At 40.4% G+C, this 19,420-nt stretch overlaps 1 protein-coding gene across 1 annotated transcript in view; it reads right to left on the bottom strand.

Annotated features, from left to right (window-relative positions):
* Nucleotides 1–19,420, bottom strand: part of GRM7 (glutamate metabotropic receptor 7) — a 910,314-nt gene that overhangs the window by 274,648 nt on the left and 616,246 nt on the right. The window contains exon 7 of the mRNA XM_037134730.2: nucleotides 18,254–18,393. Coding sequence (XP_036990625.2) covers nucleotides 18,254–18,393 — 140 coding nt within the window. The remainder of the gene's footprint in view (nucleotides 1–18,253; nucleotides 18,394–19,420) is intronic.

Genomic DNA, 19,420 nt, shown 5'->3' with positions numbered 1-19,420 from the left:
TAGCTCTGATGTCTCCATTCCACACATGAGCCCACAGAGGTTAGCTGGACTCCGGAGGTGCTATTCTTTTCTCCTCCATCATATAATCACCTTCTGGCTCTCAGTATATGACATTAAGTACCACCAAATTATAGTTACAGTGGGGATACTAAGTAGGAAACAGTTGGTGGTTGGGAAAGTTTCTGCAGAGAGTGACCATTGATCTGCTCCTGCAAAGATGTGCAAGTAGTTACCTACCTGGGGAATGTGGGCAGAGATAGGACTAATAAGCAGTCCTATACACAGGGATAATCTTGTGAATTGTTAAAAATACTAAAATGCTCTCACACAAGTTGATGAATGGAACTGCCTCCCTCCCTTCAGCACTTCCCCCTGCTCTGCATCCCCAAACTTACTGTAGGAAGCCCTGGGTCTGCCTATGATCCAGCAACTTAAAGGTTAACACAGAAGGAAGCTTTCAGGACTCTAGTTCAACAAGAGCTGGTGACTATACTGATGAGTTGGTCCCTAGACCTTACTAGTTATTAAATAGCTGCAATAAACCCTCTTGGCAAAAGGAAGAGCACAAAGATATTTACTGATTAAATCTTATGTTCTTCCTCTCCCCTTCCTTTCCAAATGCCCCATTCATCTTCCAGCTGAAAAATAAATGTCTACTTGATACATTGGCCAACATAAATTTTTAATGCCATGAGCAATTACCCAGTCAGTATCTTTCCTATAGTAAGAGAGCTGATAAAACAGAACCCAGCACTTAGCTGTGAAGACTTCCACCTAAGATGGCAGAAACATATGGTCTTTCAGCAAGTCAGTAATTCCCCAGATTTCCCTCCAGTTGGCTGGGGAAAAACTAAGCCTGCAAATTCATGGTTACGGAAATGCACTGTCAGTGAGAGGTTTGGTGAACTGAGCAAAGGAAAATGACTGCAAGGGAAGTACAAGCACAAAAGATAAACAAGGACTGCCAAGTTCACTGTTCAAGTTAGAGAGCTGTATTTTTCACATTAATGAAGTCATCTGTTCTGACACTTTTAACTTGTTCTTTTGTGAGGAAGGAACATGGGATGATGAGTACAGACAGAGAGCGACAGCTTAACAATTGGACGTCACAACTCCCTTTATTCCAGGCTTTAGATTAGAAACTGATGTGTACCATGGTCTTCTGAGTATATTTGTATGTAATTGCACTTTTTCATTGGAAGATACAGGTTGTGCAGAGAGGGAGGGAAATTAGTGATCCCATGAGAAATGGCTGCAAGAAGGGATTCAAAAATATTCAAATTAGATTTCAAAAGTCAAGTTTAAAAGGAACATATATTGATTTTTGTGTGTTGATCACAGTGAAGAATGGAAAAAGTAATAAAGGTACATACCTCAGAAAGAAACAATCAAAACAAGAGACAGGCTAATAACAGCCAAAAGCCACATCCTCTGTAGAGGGTTCATTCTTAAGGAAGTTACCTAACAGCTAAATCTGTTATCTCTCTCTCTCTGACCACATATCCATGCATGTCCTTTTGAAAATAACCATCTTTGAGAGCAACCGGTTTCCACCTGTCTGTTCTGGAAGCCAGAGGGCACAGGGGCGTGAAAACAGTAGATGTCTGAAGTATACAGCAGAGCTGGGAAGGATGGGAAGAGGGTGGTAAAGACTCCCCTAGCCTCTGTCTGCAGACAACTTCCTGTCCCCTCTGAGCCCTCTCTAGGGGTGAGGTTGGGCCCTGCTCTCTGCAGCTGGGCGTCTTGCCCAGTTGAGTGCTTGTTAAGATCTTGGGCCAGAGGGGCTTCTTCTGGCTCCAATAATGACCCTTCTCTCTAAGACCACAGAGTTCTCTCAAATAAAGGAAGCTGGTTCCAGAGAAGAGGCCCACAGTTTGAATATATTTACAATTTCATTCTTCAGTATTTGTTCAGTACCTAACCCTACCCTGGGCCCTGGGAGGCCTGGTATCACTGAGATCTTCATGGAGGTTGTCAGAGAAGCTGCCAGGTGAAGGCAGGGAGGATAGTCCCACTACAGAAACAGAGGACGGATGTGCGATGCAGGGCTTCCCAAGGAAGTCAGAATGTGCTCAGGGCCAGTGTTCAGTTCAGTAGTAGAGTGTGCCATTTCAAGTGATAGGACAAGATATAGAAATGTCATGGGGAATGTAACAGATTCCAGACACCTCAGGAAGAGGTGTACAACAGAAGTAAGGAATAGAAGAAAAGCAAAGGTTATGGGAGGAGGAAGCAAAAGCTGGGAGGGGTGTCCACCTTGAACCCCAAAGAAGGGGAAAACAAACGGTGGGAAGAACAAACCATTTCTACAGTTTGACACAGTAGAATGACAAGGTCAATTCTGGTTTTAGAAAAAACAGCAACAATAATAATAAAAGTCCTAGAAAATGTTTATTGTTCCTGCCACTGTCCTAAGTGCATTCCATGAGTTAGTCCTCACAACAATACTATGGGGCTGATACCATTATGAGCCCCATTTTACAGGCAGGGTGAGTGAGGCAAGTTAAGTGTGTTGCAAGTTAAGTGGTAGCTCTAGGGAGTGGAGAAACTCATAACTGAAACCAAGACTGCCTGCCTCCAAAGCCCATGCTATGTAAACACTATGACACACTGCCTCTTCATAAATGACCCACATCACGTATACCTGTTAACGTTGACCTACTAATTCTTCTCCACTTTTCAGAATGAAAAATAAAGGCAGAGAAAGCAGATTTGACTCCAGAAAGATCAGACAGAGGAATCACTGGAGTATTCTGTTTTAAAAGACTCCTATCAGCCATTTTAGCTCCAGGTGTTTTTGGAAACAAATTTAAATACAGAGCAGAGACCAGTAAAAGACAGCATTTGAACAGTGGTCCGTAAATCTACTCCATTATAAAAATGTTTGCAATACTGTGTATGCCTAATAAGATGCTCCACAGTGAAATGTGCAAGGCATCCAGCAAATCTTCAATAGTTTTGCCACAATGTTGCAAGCTAGCGACTATCAAGCAAATCAGTTCGACTTTTGCTCAAATCTCCTTTCATTACAGGCAGTCCCCTCAAGTGGTGATGACACTCATTTGTGTAACAATAACAGTGATGAGAAAGAAGAGCTGTTCATTCCACCCCTTCTCACCAGACTCCTGACATTCTAATGTGGCACTCTTGATTGAATCCTGTAAACTGACATTTATAGCCAAGGTGATCTATACCTTTAATGGGAAAAAATTAACTATCAGAAAATATGTGCACAAATCATGTAACTGACTATTTACCCACTTCAATGCTAGCTTCTCACTGAAGCATAAATGATTTCAGGGCAGTTTCTAAGAGTCACTTACCTTTCCAATGTGTATCCATCAATGTGTTAAAGCTGCTTCCAGAGTGGGATTTCAAATGGCAGGCATCATGTTCCCGCTAAAGGCCCTCCTCATATCCTACTCAGTCACTGTGAAGGCTCTGTTATAATACTGCCACGCAATAAATCAAGAATGCATTTGTTATTTATGAGCTATTTCAACTTCTTTGTACTTTCCCATATCATCCTCTCTGTCTTCCTTGTTCTCAGCTTGTTATTTCTTTCTCACTGTCATATTTGGAAGAAATGTTAAGTGGGGCAATTGAAAGCACCCTCTACCTCTGAATAGTTGAGTATTTGTTCGTTGGGAACTGCCCTTCCTGGTTTCAGGAGTTGTAACTGCCCTGCATGGATAAGGCTGAGTGAGTGACTTTCGGACTGTGAGCCACTAAGGAGACAAAGCTTATCTCCCTGGCAGGAGCACTGCTTCTGTGTCATCCATCTCTGGCCCCCAATGCTTGGTCGGTTAGTCAATGACGGGTAAGTCCCCTCAGAGGAGGGGCATCCTAAGCCAGACATGATCACTTGGGAGGCCCTCAGGGAAGGACTCAGGGGGCTGCAGCAAAGAGGGGGTGATGGACCCTCGCTCCTTGGCTATTTTGACATAGCCTGAGTCCCCATTTCCATCTGGGAGAAGCGCTTCCTGGCTCTAATCCACTTAAGCCTAAAAACCTATGACAGGGGAGGGCAGTGCAGCTTTTTGCTGGGTAGAGCGGGTTCTGGGGTGATCAGGCATAAGAAAGAGTTCCTGAAGTCCTGTGAAGCCTGCTTTGCTAAGAGTGCTTTCATTCATATGATAAGGGTCCGAGTAGGAAATGAGTATGTCTCCCAAAGTTTTTGCAACCCTCTTACCTCACAGACACTGACTCAGACTAAGTCCTCAGATTTCTTTGAAATGTTATCTACTGTTTGATCCTTGCCTCCTGACATTGATTAATGAACTTTACCTGTATTCTTGTGTATTAAAAACCTAATAAAAGCTATTGAGGAAGGGGTTCTTGGTCTTTCTCCTTTGAGAGACTGACCACCTCTCCACCCCAAGCAGATCATGTCTTGGCAGTTTCATTTTCATCTGTGGCGGATTGGGAAACTTGCGTGCAAAGTTTTCCCTACATTTGTTGAAAAGATTGTAAGTCATGAATTCCTGTTGGCCAGAGAGCTGTGTTTGAATGGAAGGCGAGATAACTCCAAGACATAAGACAAAATGTGAAGCTGAGAAACTACCACTTCTAGACTCCTCACCCCACTTTTTCAAAAAGGACAGAGAATTCTCACTGGGCTCCACAATCAATGAAATAAGGGAGAGTAAGCTTTAGGGACAAAAACTCACTGACACCACTTCTATTCTTAATAATGGAAAATTAGCAGTGCAGCTATGGAAAGACAGCCAGACCTGTTCCCGGCATGGGAGACAACTATGAAGGCATACCACTGAGGCATGGAGGGCAACTTTGCCCATGTAGATGTTTTTGGCAGGAGGGTTTGCTACTCTCAGATGTAGACTTTTTGGAGAAGTTATTCATTTGTAGACATGCCAATACATAAAATGCGAGGGAGAAAAGTGGCACAAGCAAAACACTGCTGGGAATGGCAGTGCTTGCCTGAGAAAACTGGGGGGGCGGGGGGGAGATTCCAGGTGCAATAACCACAAAAAAGAAACCTTTCAGACCAAAGCTCATACTTAAGACACAGCTATTGTAATTTAAACAGAGGAAGACTTAAATAGTGTATGGGGGTGTCCAACCTGCAGCCCACAGGCCACATGTGGCTCCGGATGGTTATGAATGCAGCCCAACACAAAATTGTAAATTTACTTAAAACGTTATGAGATTTTTTTGTGGTTAAGTCTTGCAATGTATTTATCATGTGGCCCAAGACAACTCTTTTTCTTCCAGTGTGGTCCAATGCCAAAAGGTAGGACACCCCCAAGAGAAGGTCAGCTTGCTTTCGCAACTGGAGTTGGTCAGGATGACATACAGCTCAGTGGCTGTGTTATTTTGGTTCTGAAGGTTGGAAGAAGGCGGAAAAGGCAGGTAAGTTTGAGTTTCACTGTGGCCCATAACATTTGAACAAGAATTATTCCTGAAAATGGCTGGAAGTGATGCCACCAAACAGGCCCTTACTCAGTGCCACAAAACCTCTGTGAGAATAACTGCACACAGCTGGTTTATTTAAGACTAAAAACTCCAACTTGGTCCACTTCCTCAGAACAACTTGCCTACACACTCTCAGGTTCAAAGGATTAAGGAAACGAAGTTTGTAAGTTAATCATGATTTTGTAGTTTGTGAAATTCTTGCCCCAGAAGATAAAGTTACAAATATGTTTATGGTTTATTTCAGTTACTTCCTAAAAACCTATCTGTTTGACCAACAAGAAATCACCCCACTCTTACAAAAATAAATAGTCATGGAGGAAAGTTGTACTTTTTGAGGACTTACTGCTGAACTGGTCCAAGCCCTCTAATCAAATGACTCTTTACCCAAAAAGATTTGCTTCAAAACCCTTTTCACTGGGTCTGCCAACAAAACACTATAAACTCACATATTTCATCTAATTCTGATCAAGCTTCTCCCATTGAAAAAGGTGCCTTAATCCAGATCCCCAATTGTAAATATATCTGCCCTTTACCTCCCTCTCCTGAGAAGCTACAAAGACTCTTTCAAGGTGGTGGTCTCCTCTCTTTCAGTAAAAGATACACATGAGTGCTTTATCAACAGGCTGTGTGGATTGCTTTGTCAGGGAGCGTGTAATACCCCCAATTCCAAGCTATTAACTACTATAATCTACTGCTTCACAGCCTTTCAGAGAGCAGAGAATGTCAGTCAGGTTTGTACCTAGGAGTGGAATTGCTCATGCACGTGACAACTTCATGTTTAGCTCTTGGAGAACTTCCCATCTATTTTCTTTCTCTGCAGGTCAGCTTTGTCATTTGAAGAACAGATGCAATCAAATAAGAAAATGTTCAGTAATTTGGGGGCTAACATGGGAATAAAAGACTTAAAATTAATCTATTAGATTAAGACTAAGAATTAATAGGACTTAAATAATTAATTGGGGTAGGATGATTGGGAACCATAAGTTAGCATGATCAAAATATTATCCCACTATAAATGACAAGGGAAAATGGATTAATATAAGGTGTAGCCTCATCTCTCACTCCCTCCTTGGGAGTTCTCATCAATTTCAGCAGATTGGGCCAAGTTTCCTGTGAGAATCTGAGAAAATTATAGAGTCAACAGAACTCTTTTCTGGAACTTATCTAAGCCTCCTATTGTGTTGATAGTCCTTCTTCCTGGGAATCTTCAATCCTGCCTTCTCACTCCAGAGGGATTCTGATTCTGTCTATCATTAATTCAGGGTTCTTAATTCTGGGTTCTTTGCCAGACTTTTCCAGGAATGTGATTAGAACGTTTATCAAACAGATTACCTCAATCAGATACCAAATGTGCTTAAGTATATAAAATCACATTAAGCTACTATCTGTTTTAGCAACTATACTAACTCAAAAATAATGCAAATTTCACACAGATGTTTTAAACTTAATAGAAAGCCAAGCAGTAAAGAACTGCAGTAGAAAAAAATCATCTGCACCTTCTTTACACTCTCCTCCATCCGCCTCCCCCTAAAATTTCTACATCCTAATTTGTTGAACCTGTGAACATTGCATGGAAAAGGGACTTTGCAGATGGGATAAGGTTATAGACTTTAAAATAGAGAGAATATTCTGGATTATCCACATGTCACCACAGTAAATTGGCCCTTCAAATTGGAAGAGGAAGGCTGCAGAGTCAGCGAGAGAGGTGTGACCATGGAATGAGAGGCAGGAGCAACTGGAAGCATGAGAGGGACTTGACCTGCCATTGCTGGTTTTGAGGATGGAGGAAAGGGGCCACTAGCCAATGCATTGAGGTGGCCTCTAGAAGCTGGGACCTGCCCCAAAACTAGCAGATGACAAAGAAACAGAGACCTCAGTCCCATATCCACAAGGACCAAATGCTGCCAACCACCTGAATGAGCAGAAAAGAGATTCTCCCCTAGAGCCTCCAGAGAGAAGCACAGCCCTGGTGACATCTTGGTTTTAACCCCATGAGACCCATGTTTGACCTCTGACCTACAGAACTATTAGATAATGAATTTATTTTAAGCCATTAGATTTCTGGCATTTACTGTAGCAATAGAAAACTAATACAGGAAACATGACCACATATCTCATATGCTTTCTTATATCAGAGAAATTATTGCAATTCATTCTCAGACTGTCTTTATGAAGTAGCTATTTTGCTTGACCTGACGTTATTTTCAATCTATATGGGAACTGTTGTCCAGGTGGCAAAGCCGGGACTCAACTTGGGCCTTCTGACACTGTCCCACTTTATAAGACTGTCTCCCAGTTGTTTAAAAACATTTCAAATCAAATTCCTGTGTTTTATTTGATGTAATCTTTATTGTATTTTTCCCCAGTACCATTTAGTCCTCTTGTACTTCCCACCCCCCAGAAATCACCTGTATTTTAATTTTAACCTCAGGCATTCTAGAAGTTCTGGTTTTCCAGGGCAAAACATTCGGCAGAAGGTAACATTAGGCTCATCCCCTTCCTCCTGTGGTTTTGGACTGGCAACAACTGGTGAGAGTTCTTGTCCCCACAGCTAAGCTCTGACTCGTCCTCCCGATGATCTCTGTTATTTGTCCCAAGCAAAACGCAGCCAGTATTGGAACTCAACAATTTGCCCACAGAAAATAGTTGTTTATTAATAAACATCAAGGGATTTCTTTGAATGCCTAAACAGAAAATTCTGGGGATTTGGGCTTCTCTGACTTCTGTGCTTATGGAGCCATGCTGATCATTATAAATACTATTAATCTTCCAGACATCCATAGACAGAACACAGTTATACACCACTGATTACCAGAAGAAACACGGGCAACACAAGAGTGATCTCCTTTTCTTTCATTTTCAAGGTGTTTCAGATATGTACAAATATGTATTTCCAAACAAAAGCATTGTCTTTTAACAAGGCAACCCTCTCTTCCAGGCTGCTTTTATTGACCCTTTAAATATTATTACATACTTATGAGTGTTTTTTGTTATTAACACTATTGATACATTATTGTTGATTTTAAAAACCAGTTTCCAGAGACCATAAATTCAAGCATGTACTTAAAACAAATTAGTGGAAATAAGTTTGTATTTCAGTCTAGATTAAAGGAAATGCTGGTGGGAGTAAGAAGTATACTGGGTATCTGGCAGTGGGAACAGTGGGGTCTGTGGTCACTTGGAGAACACGCACCCCTCCAAGCAGAAGGCTGCTACTTAGATCCAGCTAGCTGTGTGGCATGGAATAAAGGCACACTACTGCCAGATCTTCAGTTTGGAAAATAGAAGCCCAAATGTAATTATGAAATTTACTGATTCTTACAAATTGGCAAGTAATTAACTTTTTAAACATCACTGCTATTTGCTTTTGGTTTGGGATTTCTCATCTTAATTTGGCTGACCATTGGGAAGTATACTTACTGTTTTGAATTTGTAAACATCCTTTGTAAAATATCACAGATTCAAAATGCTGACAAATGGAAATAACTCTTGTCACCTGGGTACAAGTTAAGAGCCATCTTTTCTGAGAGCGCTCCCTTGTCCTGGTTCCCAGATCTCATAAACTGGCAGTGCCACAATTACAAAGCAGTTTCCTTGATCCTAAATCCTTTGCTGTTTTGACTCTTCCTTTAAAAAAAATTATTTATAATAGAATTCAACTGTTTATTCTTATCATCTAATTAATTAATATAGAACAAGCCATTTTTATATGCTAAACATTATGCTAGTTGCTAGGGTATAAAGAGAAATAATCTAGCTGTGCAGTAGAAACTGACATTCTGATCAGTGTGGAGGATGTCCTAAGCTAAGGATATTAAATTATTATTGTTGTGACTAACATCCACTGAATATTTACTCGCTACCAGGAGCTGTTCTAAATACATTACACATATTATTACATTTAAATTCTAACAGTAATCATATAAAATTGGTATCCTGCTTTTCAGTTAGTAAGTGAAGGAGCTGAGACTCTGATCCGTTTAATCAGGCCAGCTTCGGAGCCTGTGCTCCTAATTGCTAACAACAAAGCTATAAAATAAATGATGAGAGCCATTCATTATGATGAACAATAAAGTAAGTCAATAAAAGAAACCTCAGACTGAAGCTGAAAAAGTACTAGATTTTGACAACTTACAGATTGTTCTCTTTGTCAGCCCTGCTTTGATTGTGGCTATCCATTTCCCCATAGCTCATGCAATAAATACACTGCAATTATGAGTATGATTAAATTACAATATTTTTATTGTTACAATTATGGAACAATAAAATGATTAATTTTATAGGTAGATATAAATATTGACTTTGGTGAATCTGGCAATCAACCACACCTTTTATGTCTTAAATGTTTCCTAAAGACAGAATTCTAAACGGTGTGTAAGATTTAATATTTAATAAAAATTATTTCTCAAATTAAATTTTAATCACCTCAGTTTAATGAAATCTGAAAATGGTCTGCTTATTGAGGGTAGGACAGCATTTTTTCTTTTGATTGGACATATTAAAAGCCACTTTTTTTCATTTGTGATTGCTACTGTGAATGAAATTGTAAGTAAAGAGTATATAACCTAAATTGCCTTAATTTATTGATAATGAAACAATCCAGAGAGCATTCAAACAGCTTCCAGTAAGGGTTTCCTGGAGCTGAAATGATGTGACCTAGGCCCAGGTTCTCTCTCCAAGTTTTGACTCCTTTTCCCTGGATCTTATCCACTGTGGCCTCCAAATGGCCCCAGTTGGCTCCTGAAGCCACACCGTCTTCCAACAAGCGCACAGGGTTGTCTCTGATTGGCCAGTAGACATCCAATGGTTCACCCTGATTGGACAGGCTTAGTTTGGACCCCAGGCCCAACACTATGGCACATGATTGGCTTAGGTTGATTCAAGTCAACCTGGATTTGGGAACTATTTAGGGCAAACCACATGGCTAAAAGGAAACCTGGGTGTTCTTCCCAGAAAGAGAAAAATGTGGCTGCTTCCTCAAGGTAATGTCCACCATTAAAAAGAAATCATGTTCATTTTATATGGTTTTATATATTAAAAGAAGAAAAAAACTACTGTGTGCTAGGCACTATTTCAATAGCTATATAAAACAATGACTAAACATGGATTCTACCTTCCAGGAGCTATCAGTCACTAGGTGGAAAGGGATTTCAATAGAGAATAAATCACAGAAAAAGCTGACAAGCCCCACATACCTCAAAAGATCACAGACTATCCTACAGAATGGCAGATGATTAAGGTTCCAGAAGATGTTAAGTAATATTCATTCAGAATCTTCTATTTAAGAGAGTGTAAAATTCATGGTAGGAAGCTGCTCATTAAGAATAGCTGTTTTTTTAAAAATCAATTAACACTTTGGCATACAGAGAATTTCAGGTGTTTAAAATATTAATATTTTGGGTATATTCAAATATTCTATTAATTGCAAATAAATAAAAAGTGACAAAAATAACCTTTATTTTTAATACACATAATATGCAAAGAATTTATTTCATGTTATAAATGTAGAATTCTTTAAAGCATCCACATTTCACTTCTTGCCTTTTTACAACATAGTTCACTATTGTAAATTTTAAATAATAGTACCTTGTACCTCATTTTAAAGCATTTCTTTTCTTCTCCATCTTTGGAACTGCAACTTTTTTTTTTTTAAATCCAGTTGAAATATAACTTTTTGGTAGCTTTGCTTAAATCAGTGCCTATATGAACCCTTTAAAGGCAATGTGTCTGTTACAGAGCCCTTATCCTAGTCTGTGAACCTGGCCCACATCTATCCCAGCACCTCCATTAGCTATCATCCTGCCTGACACACTCCAAATATCCAATGTCTGTCTGTTACAATATCCTTCCTCCCCCTCTCTGCCAGAAATAATGTTTTACAGAATCTCTGCTGAGTAGAATACAAACCTGAGAAAATAAATCAGTGTTATTTCTGTAGGGGTTGCAACTGGGAAAGTAAATGGTTTTGCTAGTTGTGATTTCCTCCCCATGAATTCTTGTTTGGGCAGAAGTACCTAGTAGCAAACCATGTGGTCATTTCTTGATCCCCAGAAGTGACAGGGCCCAGAGCCCCTCTGGCAATGAGTGTGTACCATGCAGTCCATAACAGATGGCGTGCTCCTGGGCTGCAAAATTCTGGAGAACTGGATGTAGAACAGCAGAGTAGTCTGGTCTATAGTACTGGGATTCTGAGACTCAAAACTCTGATTTCTGGGCTAAGAAACTCATTTGCAATTATTGACCACAGAGAAAGCACTTCTGAAATTTTTGTTTGCTAGAAATGATGTAGCTGGGGATTGAAAGTGTACCCCTGAGTCTTTGTAAATGAGAAGTGCACTCAGTACTTGAAATGCTTTGTTTTGTTCTGTTGATGAGAAAAAAGCAAACCTACAAAACTCGGTTTGTCTAAATTCCACGCTCACAGAACTTTTAACTAAATCAGAACAATTAGAATAAAAGGAACATAATGGGCAGGTTGTTGTAGACTGCTCTGCCTAGCTTTAGGAATTGTATCTCTACCCCTTGTGGCTAAGGGCAAGGGACAACCTTTGGAATGCCAGCCACAGGAGACAAAGCCTGTCTCTGGTAGAAAATGCTGCCTTAGTTACTCTCCCTGCCCCCAGAGCTTGGTCAGAAGTCAATGACAGGTAAGATCCCTCACACTGGGGAGGGGGGAGCAACCTAAGTCAGACTCATCACTTGGGAGGCCATCATGGAAGGACTCCAGGGCTGCAACAAAGAGCAATGGACTCTCGCCGCCCCCCACCCAGGCTTTGACAAAGCCCGAGTCCCTGTGTCTTCTGGGAGAAGCACTTCCTGGCTCTAATCCCCTTAAGCCTGAATACCTGTTAGGGAGAGGTGCAGCTCCTTGCCTTGCTAGAGTGTGTCCTGGGGGAAAATCTGGCATCTCAAAGACTTCCTGATAAACCTGTGAAATCTGCTCTGCTAAGAGTGCTTTCATTCATATGATAAGGGTCTGAGAGGAAATGAGTATGTCTCCCAAAGTTTCTGTAACTCTGTTCCTGACAGACTCTGAAGCCCTCAGATTTCTTTGAAATGTTATCTACTATTTGATCCTTGCCACCCTGTATTCCTGTGTATTACAACCCAATAAAAGGCTATGGAGCAGGGGGCTCGGGGCCTTTTTCTCCTTAGAGAAACTGGCTGCTGCTGGCCTTTGTCTCCCCTGAGAAACTGGCCACAGCTCACTTCTCCCCACCAAACAGATCCAGCATGTCTCGGCCATATTCACTTTTGTCAGTGGCACTTGGGGGGGACTCGTGGAGAAGTTGCCCCCACAGCAGGTGATGTTGGATAAGATACCAACCATTGGATAAGCTACCCGGGCTGTGGCCCTGGCTCTCCAGGTGAGGGAGTGTAGTGTCCTCTGGGTATTGTATTTACCTCCTCGGTTATATTTTCTTTTTTAGTCAAATACAACTTAACAATATCCTAAAGGGCCCATAAAAGGCATCAATGGGGTAACTTCCTATCAAGGCCCTTTATCTACTCTAGTTAAATTACTCAGCCTCTCACAAGTCTAAAAATGGTCCTGTTCATGGCTCAGCCCTTCATACCTTTTAGGTTGCATGTAATACCAAGCTTCAACTGCTGGATCCACCTGAGGATACAGGTGCCCTACCTGCTCTTCCTGACGTACCATTCTCAGCATGACATAATAGAATCCATAATGTTCTCACTGAATGCCAAAACAAGCATCTATCCCAGATCTACCTTCCATAAAAAATAAATAAAACAATAAGCAAAGTATATGAACAATTCAACTCTCCAGGAAGTCTAAACAGAATATTTAAATTGGATGGTTTAGAGTAGTTAGAATGAAACTGTACCATTTTCTATGAGGATTTTAAGGCCTTTCCCTGACCCCTATTCTCTCTTCTCTCTCTCTAATAGATTTAATGGCCATTTATAGATTAACAACTACATTTAAAAAAATAACTATAGCCCCAAACTCTTTTCCGAGCTACAGACATACTCATTTCATTTTATCTCATATATTTAAGAAAAAGGCAAGACTAAATTGTGGGGAGTGGGGAGAGGAAAGTCCCCGGTGGAGAGATGACATTTTTAGAGCCAATACTAGGCAGCTCACACTAATTTTCTCCTCTTTTTTTAGAGTTGATAGCTCAGTGTGATATGACCAAGAGATACTACAGGCAATAGCATTATACATGTTTTGCTAATGATAAAAGGAATGAATATCTTTTCGACTTTCAATTTCATTTTCCTGGTTGCCCAGACAATTGATCTCTTTTGTTTTTGTTAGAAAAGCCCCAGCCTGTTCCTGGTATCAGTCTTGTTGATTTTTTGAGTAATTAATGTTAGCTGCTACAAGACACAAATCCCCAAATCTCTGGGGCTTATTCCAATAAAAGTGTGTTTCACATTTCAGAGTCTGATGCAGTTTGGGCAGCTCTCTAAGAATATCTCCTCTGCAGATGGTGACTGAGGAATCCAAATATCTTCCATTTTCTAGCCACGCTCTTTGGGATACATGGTTTTCAATGTCACAGCAGCAGGGGAAGGGCAAGGTAAAGGAAGCACATCAGCTCTTAATTATCTTAGACTAGAAGTGATACTCATGATTTCCATTCTAACTTATTTGGCTTGAATTAAGTCCCTGGTTTCAACCTAACTGCATAGGGACTGGGGAATTTGAAAAAGATTGGGGATCTTTGTTGAACATTAATGATGTCCTCCATAAAAGATCTATCTTCGAAATAGAGCTAGAGGATTTGATTATGGTTGGACTGTAAGGCTATGAGAAGTGGAAAGCCAAAGATAATTCCTAAGATTTGACCTGTGTCATTGTGAAGGGCTGTTGGGTGGGGTTATTAGCACAATTACAAACCTGACTTTAATAGTCTTCAAAATGTGCTTTTGTCTACCTGTAGCCATTGCTGCTATTTCTCGGTAATACTATCTATACTTGATTTATGGATATGATGATATACCTGCTTTATACCTCCTTTTAGTTCGGAAAAAAACCCTAAATTGGGATTCTGAAATTTACCCTTCTCACTCACAGCCAGAGTGCCATCAACTTCACATAGGGACTCCTTAGGAAAGCAAATATTTGGGCCTCTTCCCACTCTCAGACCTTCTTTACCAGACACTCTGGGGATGAGAGGCCAACAGTCTGTTTTTATAAGCCCTCTGGATGATTTGGTCCCATGCTGCAGTTTGAGAACTCCTTCACTAAGCCATCCTATTTTAGCTTGATGAATGTAACGGACTTGTATTTGACATTTCTATGTCCATTCTTGCCTCTTCCAATTCATTGCCTTCCCAGCAAAGTAATTTTTATTCCTAAATTTTATCCAATCACTCCTTGTTTAATATTTCTAATGATTTTTAAATGCATTTGTAATAAAATTTTAAAATAATTATCATGGCTTATAAAAAGACTGCACACTCTGGCTCTTACCTATTGCTTCAGTTCCTCCTGCTCTCCCCTAGTTATGCCACTGTCCCTCCGTCAGTCTTCTGACCTGCCTGGTGGATCCCTCATAGTCCTCACATTGCCTGCTTCTCATCCAGTAGGTCCTCCTCCACCTCTGTTATACTCTCTCCCTCCACACTGATTATTACACTTTGGAACTTCCACACATGTATCTGTTTACTTGTTTACCACCTAACTTCATGCTAGATCATCACATATGGGAGAACAGGGACCACATTTGTTTTGTTCTCCATTATGTACCCACTTTCACAATGTGTATCACACGAGAGGTGCTTTTAAAAACAACAACAAAAACCCCCACAAAAAACCCATTGAATGGGTAATCAAATATAATTCTTAAGCAGGATAAAATACAAAACAAACAAACAAAAGAGTATCAGTGTTGATGGTTCTTAAAAATAGTTTTGCTTTAAAACTCCAGGTATTGTCTGAAGTTGGTGAAGGCTGGTTGGGAATTCTTGTATGCATGGACAAATTACATTTGCTAGAAATTTACCTCTGGTGCAGAGGTTGTACTAGAAATGATTAATGTGTTATTTAATCTCCTGGGTCATGTAATAGCCCTGAGCACTTCACTTCTTACCACAGACCTCGATTTCCTGCCTTTAGTTCTGGCTGGAGCACCTTTGTATCACTCTGGTAGCAACCAATAAGAAAACACTTCTGGTATGTCAGCAAGGTTCTGCTGCTTTGATAGTGCTTTTGATGACTACCCCTTGGGTTTTACCTATTAGGTTCTGGCTGTTTATTAGTTTTGCTTTAATTTTTTCTTTTGCTTGGGAAAAAATGCCTTGAATTCAGAATACTTTTAGCTTCTTGTTTGGTTTTAACCCTAGCATTCACCTCAGCCACAGCTGGCACTGGCTGTCTAGCTCTCCAGCTCCATCCATTCTTAGGTGACAGATCACAATCCTTCAGACACAACATTTGGGTGGGTTCACCTGGATGATGGACCTCAGGAGAAAGAGAACTAGACAGGTACAAGCAGAGTCAGGCAGGGCAATGTGCAAATGAAGTCATTGGCTTATGCCGACTTTACTCACCCCCTGCCCCCTTATGCACAATCCTCCATTCTTAGCATCTACAACCCAAACCCCTCGAAGATATCAATTCTATATCCCACTCTCAAGAAGCCTTGCTCTCAGGAATTTCCATAGCACATAGTAAGGTATAAATTGTTAAAGGCTACTGATAAGTAATTTCCAGCTTTGGAAGAGATATTAGAAAGAATTACCATGGACAGGGCTTGTGATGGTTCATCACATGTGCCAGCTTGACTGGGCAATGGGGTGCCCAGATATTTGGTTAACATAACTTTGGGAATGTCTGTGAGGGTGTTTCTGGGTGAGATGATCATTTTAATTGGTAAACTGAGTAAAGCGGATTGCTCTCCCAGTGTGAGTGGGCCTCAATTGAAGACTTAAATAGAACAAAAAGGCTGAGTAAGAAAGAATCCAATTTTTCCCTGTCAATTTTTGAGTTTGACCATTAACCTTCTTCTGCCTTTGGAGTCAGACTAGAACTTACACCATTGTCTCTCTTGGGTCTCCAACTTTCTGACTGCACATTTTGGGAAGTCTCAGCCTTCATGACAGTGTGAGCCAATTCCTAACTATTTATCAACCTACCTACCTACCTATTGGTTTTATTTCTCTGGAGAACTCAGTGTAATGCAGTGCCCTCCTGGACAAAAGAAAATTGTGTGTTTCTATACCATGATTTCAAGGTATATTTATGGACCTGGCAAGCCCTACCCAATGCACCCAGCAACAACGACCCCGGTGAATGCCATCCACAGTCTAAGGGCCATATGGAGGGACCTACTGCAGAACCTTATGAAGTGTAACCCTGTTTAGTGCATCTCAGCAGAAGAGGCCCTGTAGTGCACCTGGTTCTCCAACTTCTGCTCCCACCCCAAGTCTCCAGGACCCTGGCCACCAGGCTGGGGCCTGGCCTATTTAATCACCCTCCTGGGTAGAGAGGAAATGTAGGGGATGCTTGATGTGCTGAACTCCAGGTGTTCTGAGCCCAGCCAGGGTGGAGGTGGTCCAGCCTGTGTTCTTTATTCCCTGGTAAAGTTAGCATATTCACTTAAAACTAATGATCATTTCAAATAGAGTATTGTAAGTATTATTGGAAGCACACTGTTGAATGCTCAACTTAAAATATTAAGAATAAAAAAAAAGATGTTCTTACAGTTGTCAACTAACGGCAAGGCAAGAAAATTCAAACACAACACCAACAACTTTAGCAGAGTGTAAGTGGTGATCAGACAAGGTCACTCCATGACTGTGGTGGAGCAAGACAAAAAGAAGGCCATTCCGTCATCATGCCTGAAACTAGACAGAAGCAAGGATACTCTGCAACCACAAAAATGCCTACTTGTTCTTTGTTAATGACAACTCTCACCTAAATTTCACCCTCCTATCTTCTAGGTAAAAGTCACCAAGACATATAATCAGCAAGTTACTTCTACTTCCTAAGAGAATCCAAACCAAAATGGGACCCAGCTTTAATCACCCCTAAACCTGCTTTAATCACTTGACTCAGCCCAAAGCTTACCATAACTCCCATTCCATCTCCTTCATCCTAATGACCCCAGAGTTTTGCTGGCAAAAGCTTGTTCTTTATTCAGCATGTTAAATAAGCCCAACAGTGTTTGACTACAGATGAGCTCCTGATGGTCTCTGCTGGGTGGTCTTTGATATAACCACACACAAAAGAAAGTGGCTGCTTACTCATGGTTGCAATGAACAGAAAAGGGGAGAGGTTATGGAAATGGCTAAAGCTGCAGTTACTCAGAGAGTCTCAATATAAAACAAAGTTACTCAGTAAAATGCATCAAAATAAAAAATACACCACAAATAGGAAGGAAGGAAGGAAGGAAGGAAGGAAGGAAGGAAGGAAGGAAGGAAGGAAGGAAGGAAGGAAGGAAGGAAGGAGGGAAGGAAGGAAGGAAAGAAGGAAGGGAGGAAAGAAGGGAGGAAGGAAGATAGGTGGGTAGGTAGATCTTACCAAGAGAAGGATCTTGTGACAGTATTAAAGTATTAGCTAGTAACTTGTTTGTCAAGCAATCCGAGCCTCAGATTAAATGAGATCATTCACATAGGTGCTAGTATGTCTGGCATAAACTCAACACATATTTCCTATTATTCTCTATATCATCATGAATGTCATCACTATCACTGCTCTCTTACTCAGTCCTTGCTGATGCTTATAAGTTTCATGTTCACTCATGTATGCACAAACACACAAAATCATTTGCCTATTGAGTATGTTAAAGGCCTGTTAATTCATCACACAAGCAAAGGGAGAGGGAAAAACAGAACTCACATTGAGCTGAAGTTCATCTGTCCACTGTCCAATCAGACGATAACCGGGGTTTGTGGTGTTTGTTGTCTGGTACTGAAAGATGTCATACCGCCCTGGTGCATCTCCATTCTTGTTAAACATTACTGGGGTGCCAGCACTACCTGAGGAAGACAAGAGAATGGCAGATTTTAGAGTTAAGCAAGATTCCTTCTGTCTCTTGTGCCACTGGTGATGGTCTAGAGACCTGCTAATAAACAATGTAGCTAGTACATAATCTAGTTTTTTAGTAGGTCCCCCCCACATGGTTCCTAAGACTCATGGGCAAGTCATCCTTATGGCCTACAGATGCCACATATAGAAGGTAGATGGACAATTTGCACTTATTATTTTTTTAGCTAACATAAAAATACTGGCCTGTAACTTGTTTGTTAAGAAACCCAAGCTTTAGATTAAATGAGATCATTCACATAGGTGCTAATATTATGTGGTCAGTAAAGATTTATAAAATAATAAATCAGCAAATACACAAACTTAAAAAGAGACATGCCAGGTAATTTAAAAAAAATATATATATATGTAAGCAGACAAGAAAAAAAATTTACTTAAAAAAGTACTTGGATACAGATTGCATTTATAAATATTTTTGGATAATTATTTATAAATTACTCTATATGATACACAGTAAAAAATGCTTAGCAGTGTGCATGGTATGCCTTCAATAAATGTTAGCTTCTCAGTCTTCCATCTGGGTATTAGGACTTTAAAATGTTTATCTTAAAAGGAAACCAGTTATTTTGGCAGAATTAGATAATGAAGTCAATTTAAAAAGGTTAATAAATTTATTGAGAGTATGCTAGAAAGATAGAGTGAAAGAGAGAAAGACAGAAAAGGACATATGTTTTTTGAAAGTTGGATACAAGTGAAAAGTCCCTTAATGTTAATGATTTGGAGCAACTGGCAAACCATATACAGAGGATGGAACTCATGAAACTCATGAGTTTTGGTTAGTTTCAAAGGAATTGCCAAAACTGTGGTCCCTGAGCACAATTTCTCTCCCTTGGATCCCTTGGAAGCAGGATAGATATCAGTGGTCTAAGGCCGTGTGCCTGATACCTGCTCTGCCTTTAGGTTAACACTGAATCAATATTCCTTGTAATAAAGAAAGCTCTGTTTCCTGTCTTGTACAAG

This window comes from Artibeus jamaicensis, unplaced genomic scaffold (genome assembly GCF_021234435.1).
Source record: "Artibeus jamaicensis isolate MK-2021 breed Jamaican fruit bat unplaced genomic scaffold, CSHL_Jam_final contig_519, whole genome shotgun sequence".
NCBI lineage: Eukaryota > Metazoa > Chordata > Mammalia > Chiroptera > Phyllostomidae > Artibeus > Artibeus jamaicensis.
This window is presented reverse-complemented; position numbering and strand designations above follow the sequence as displayed.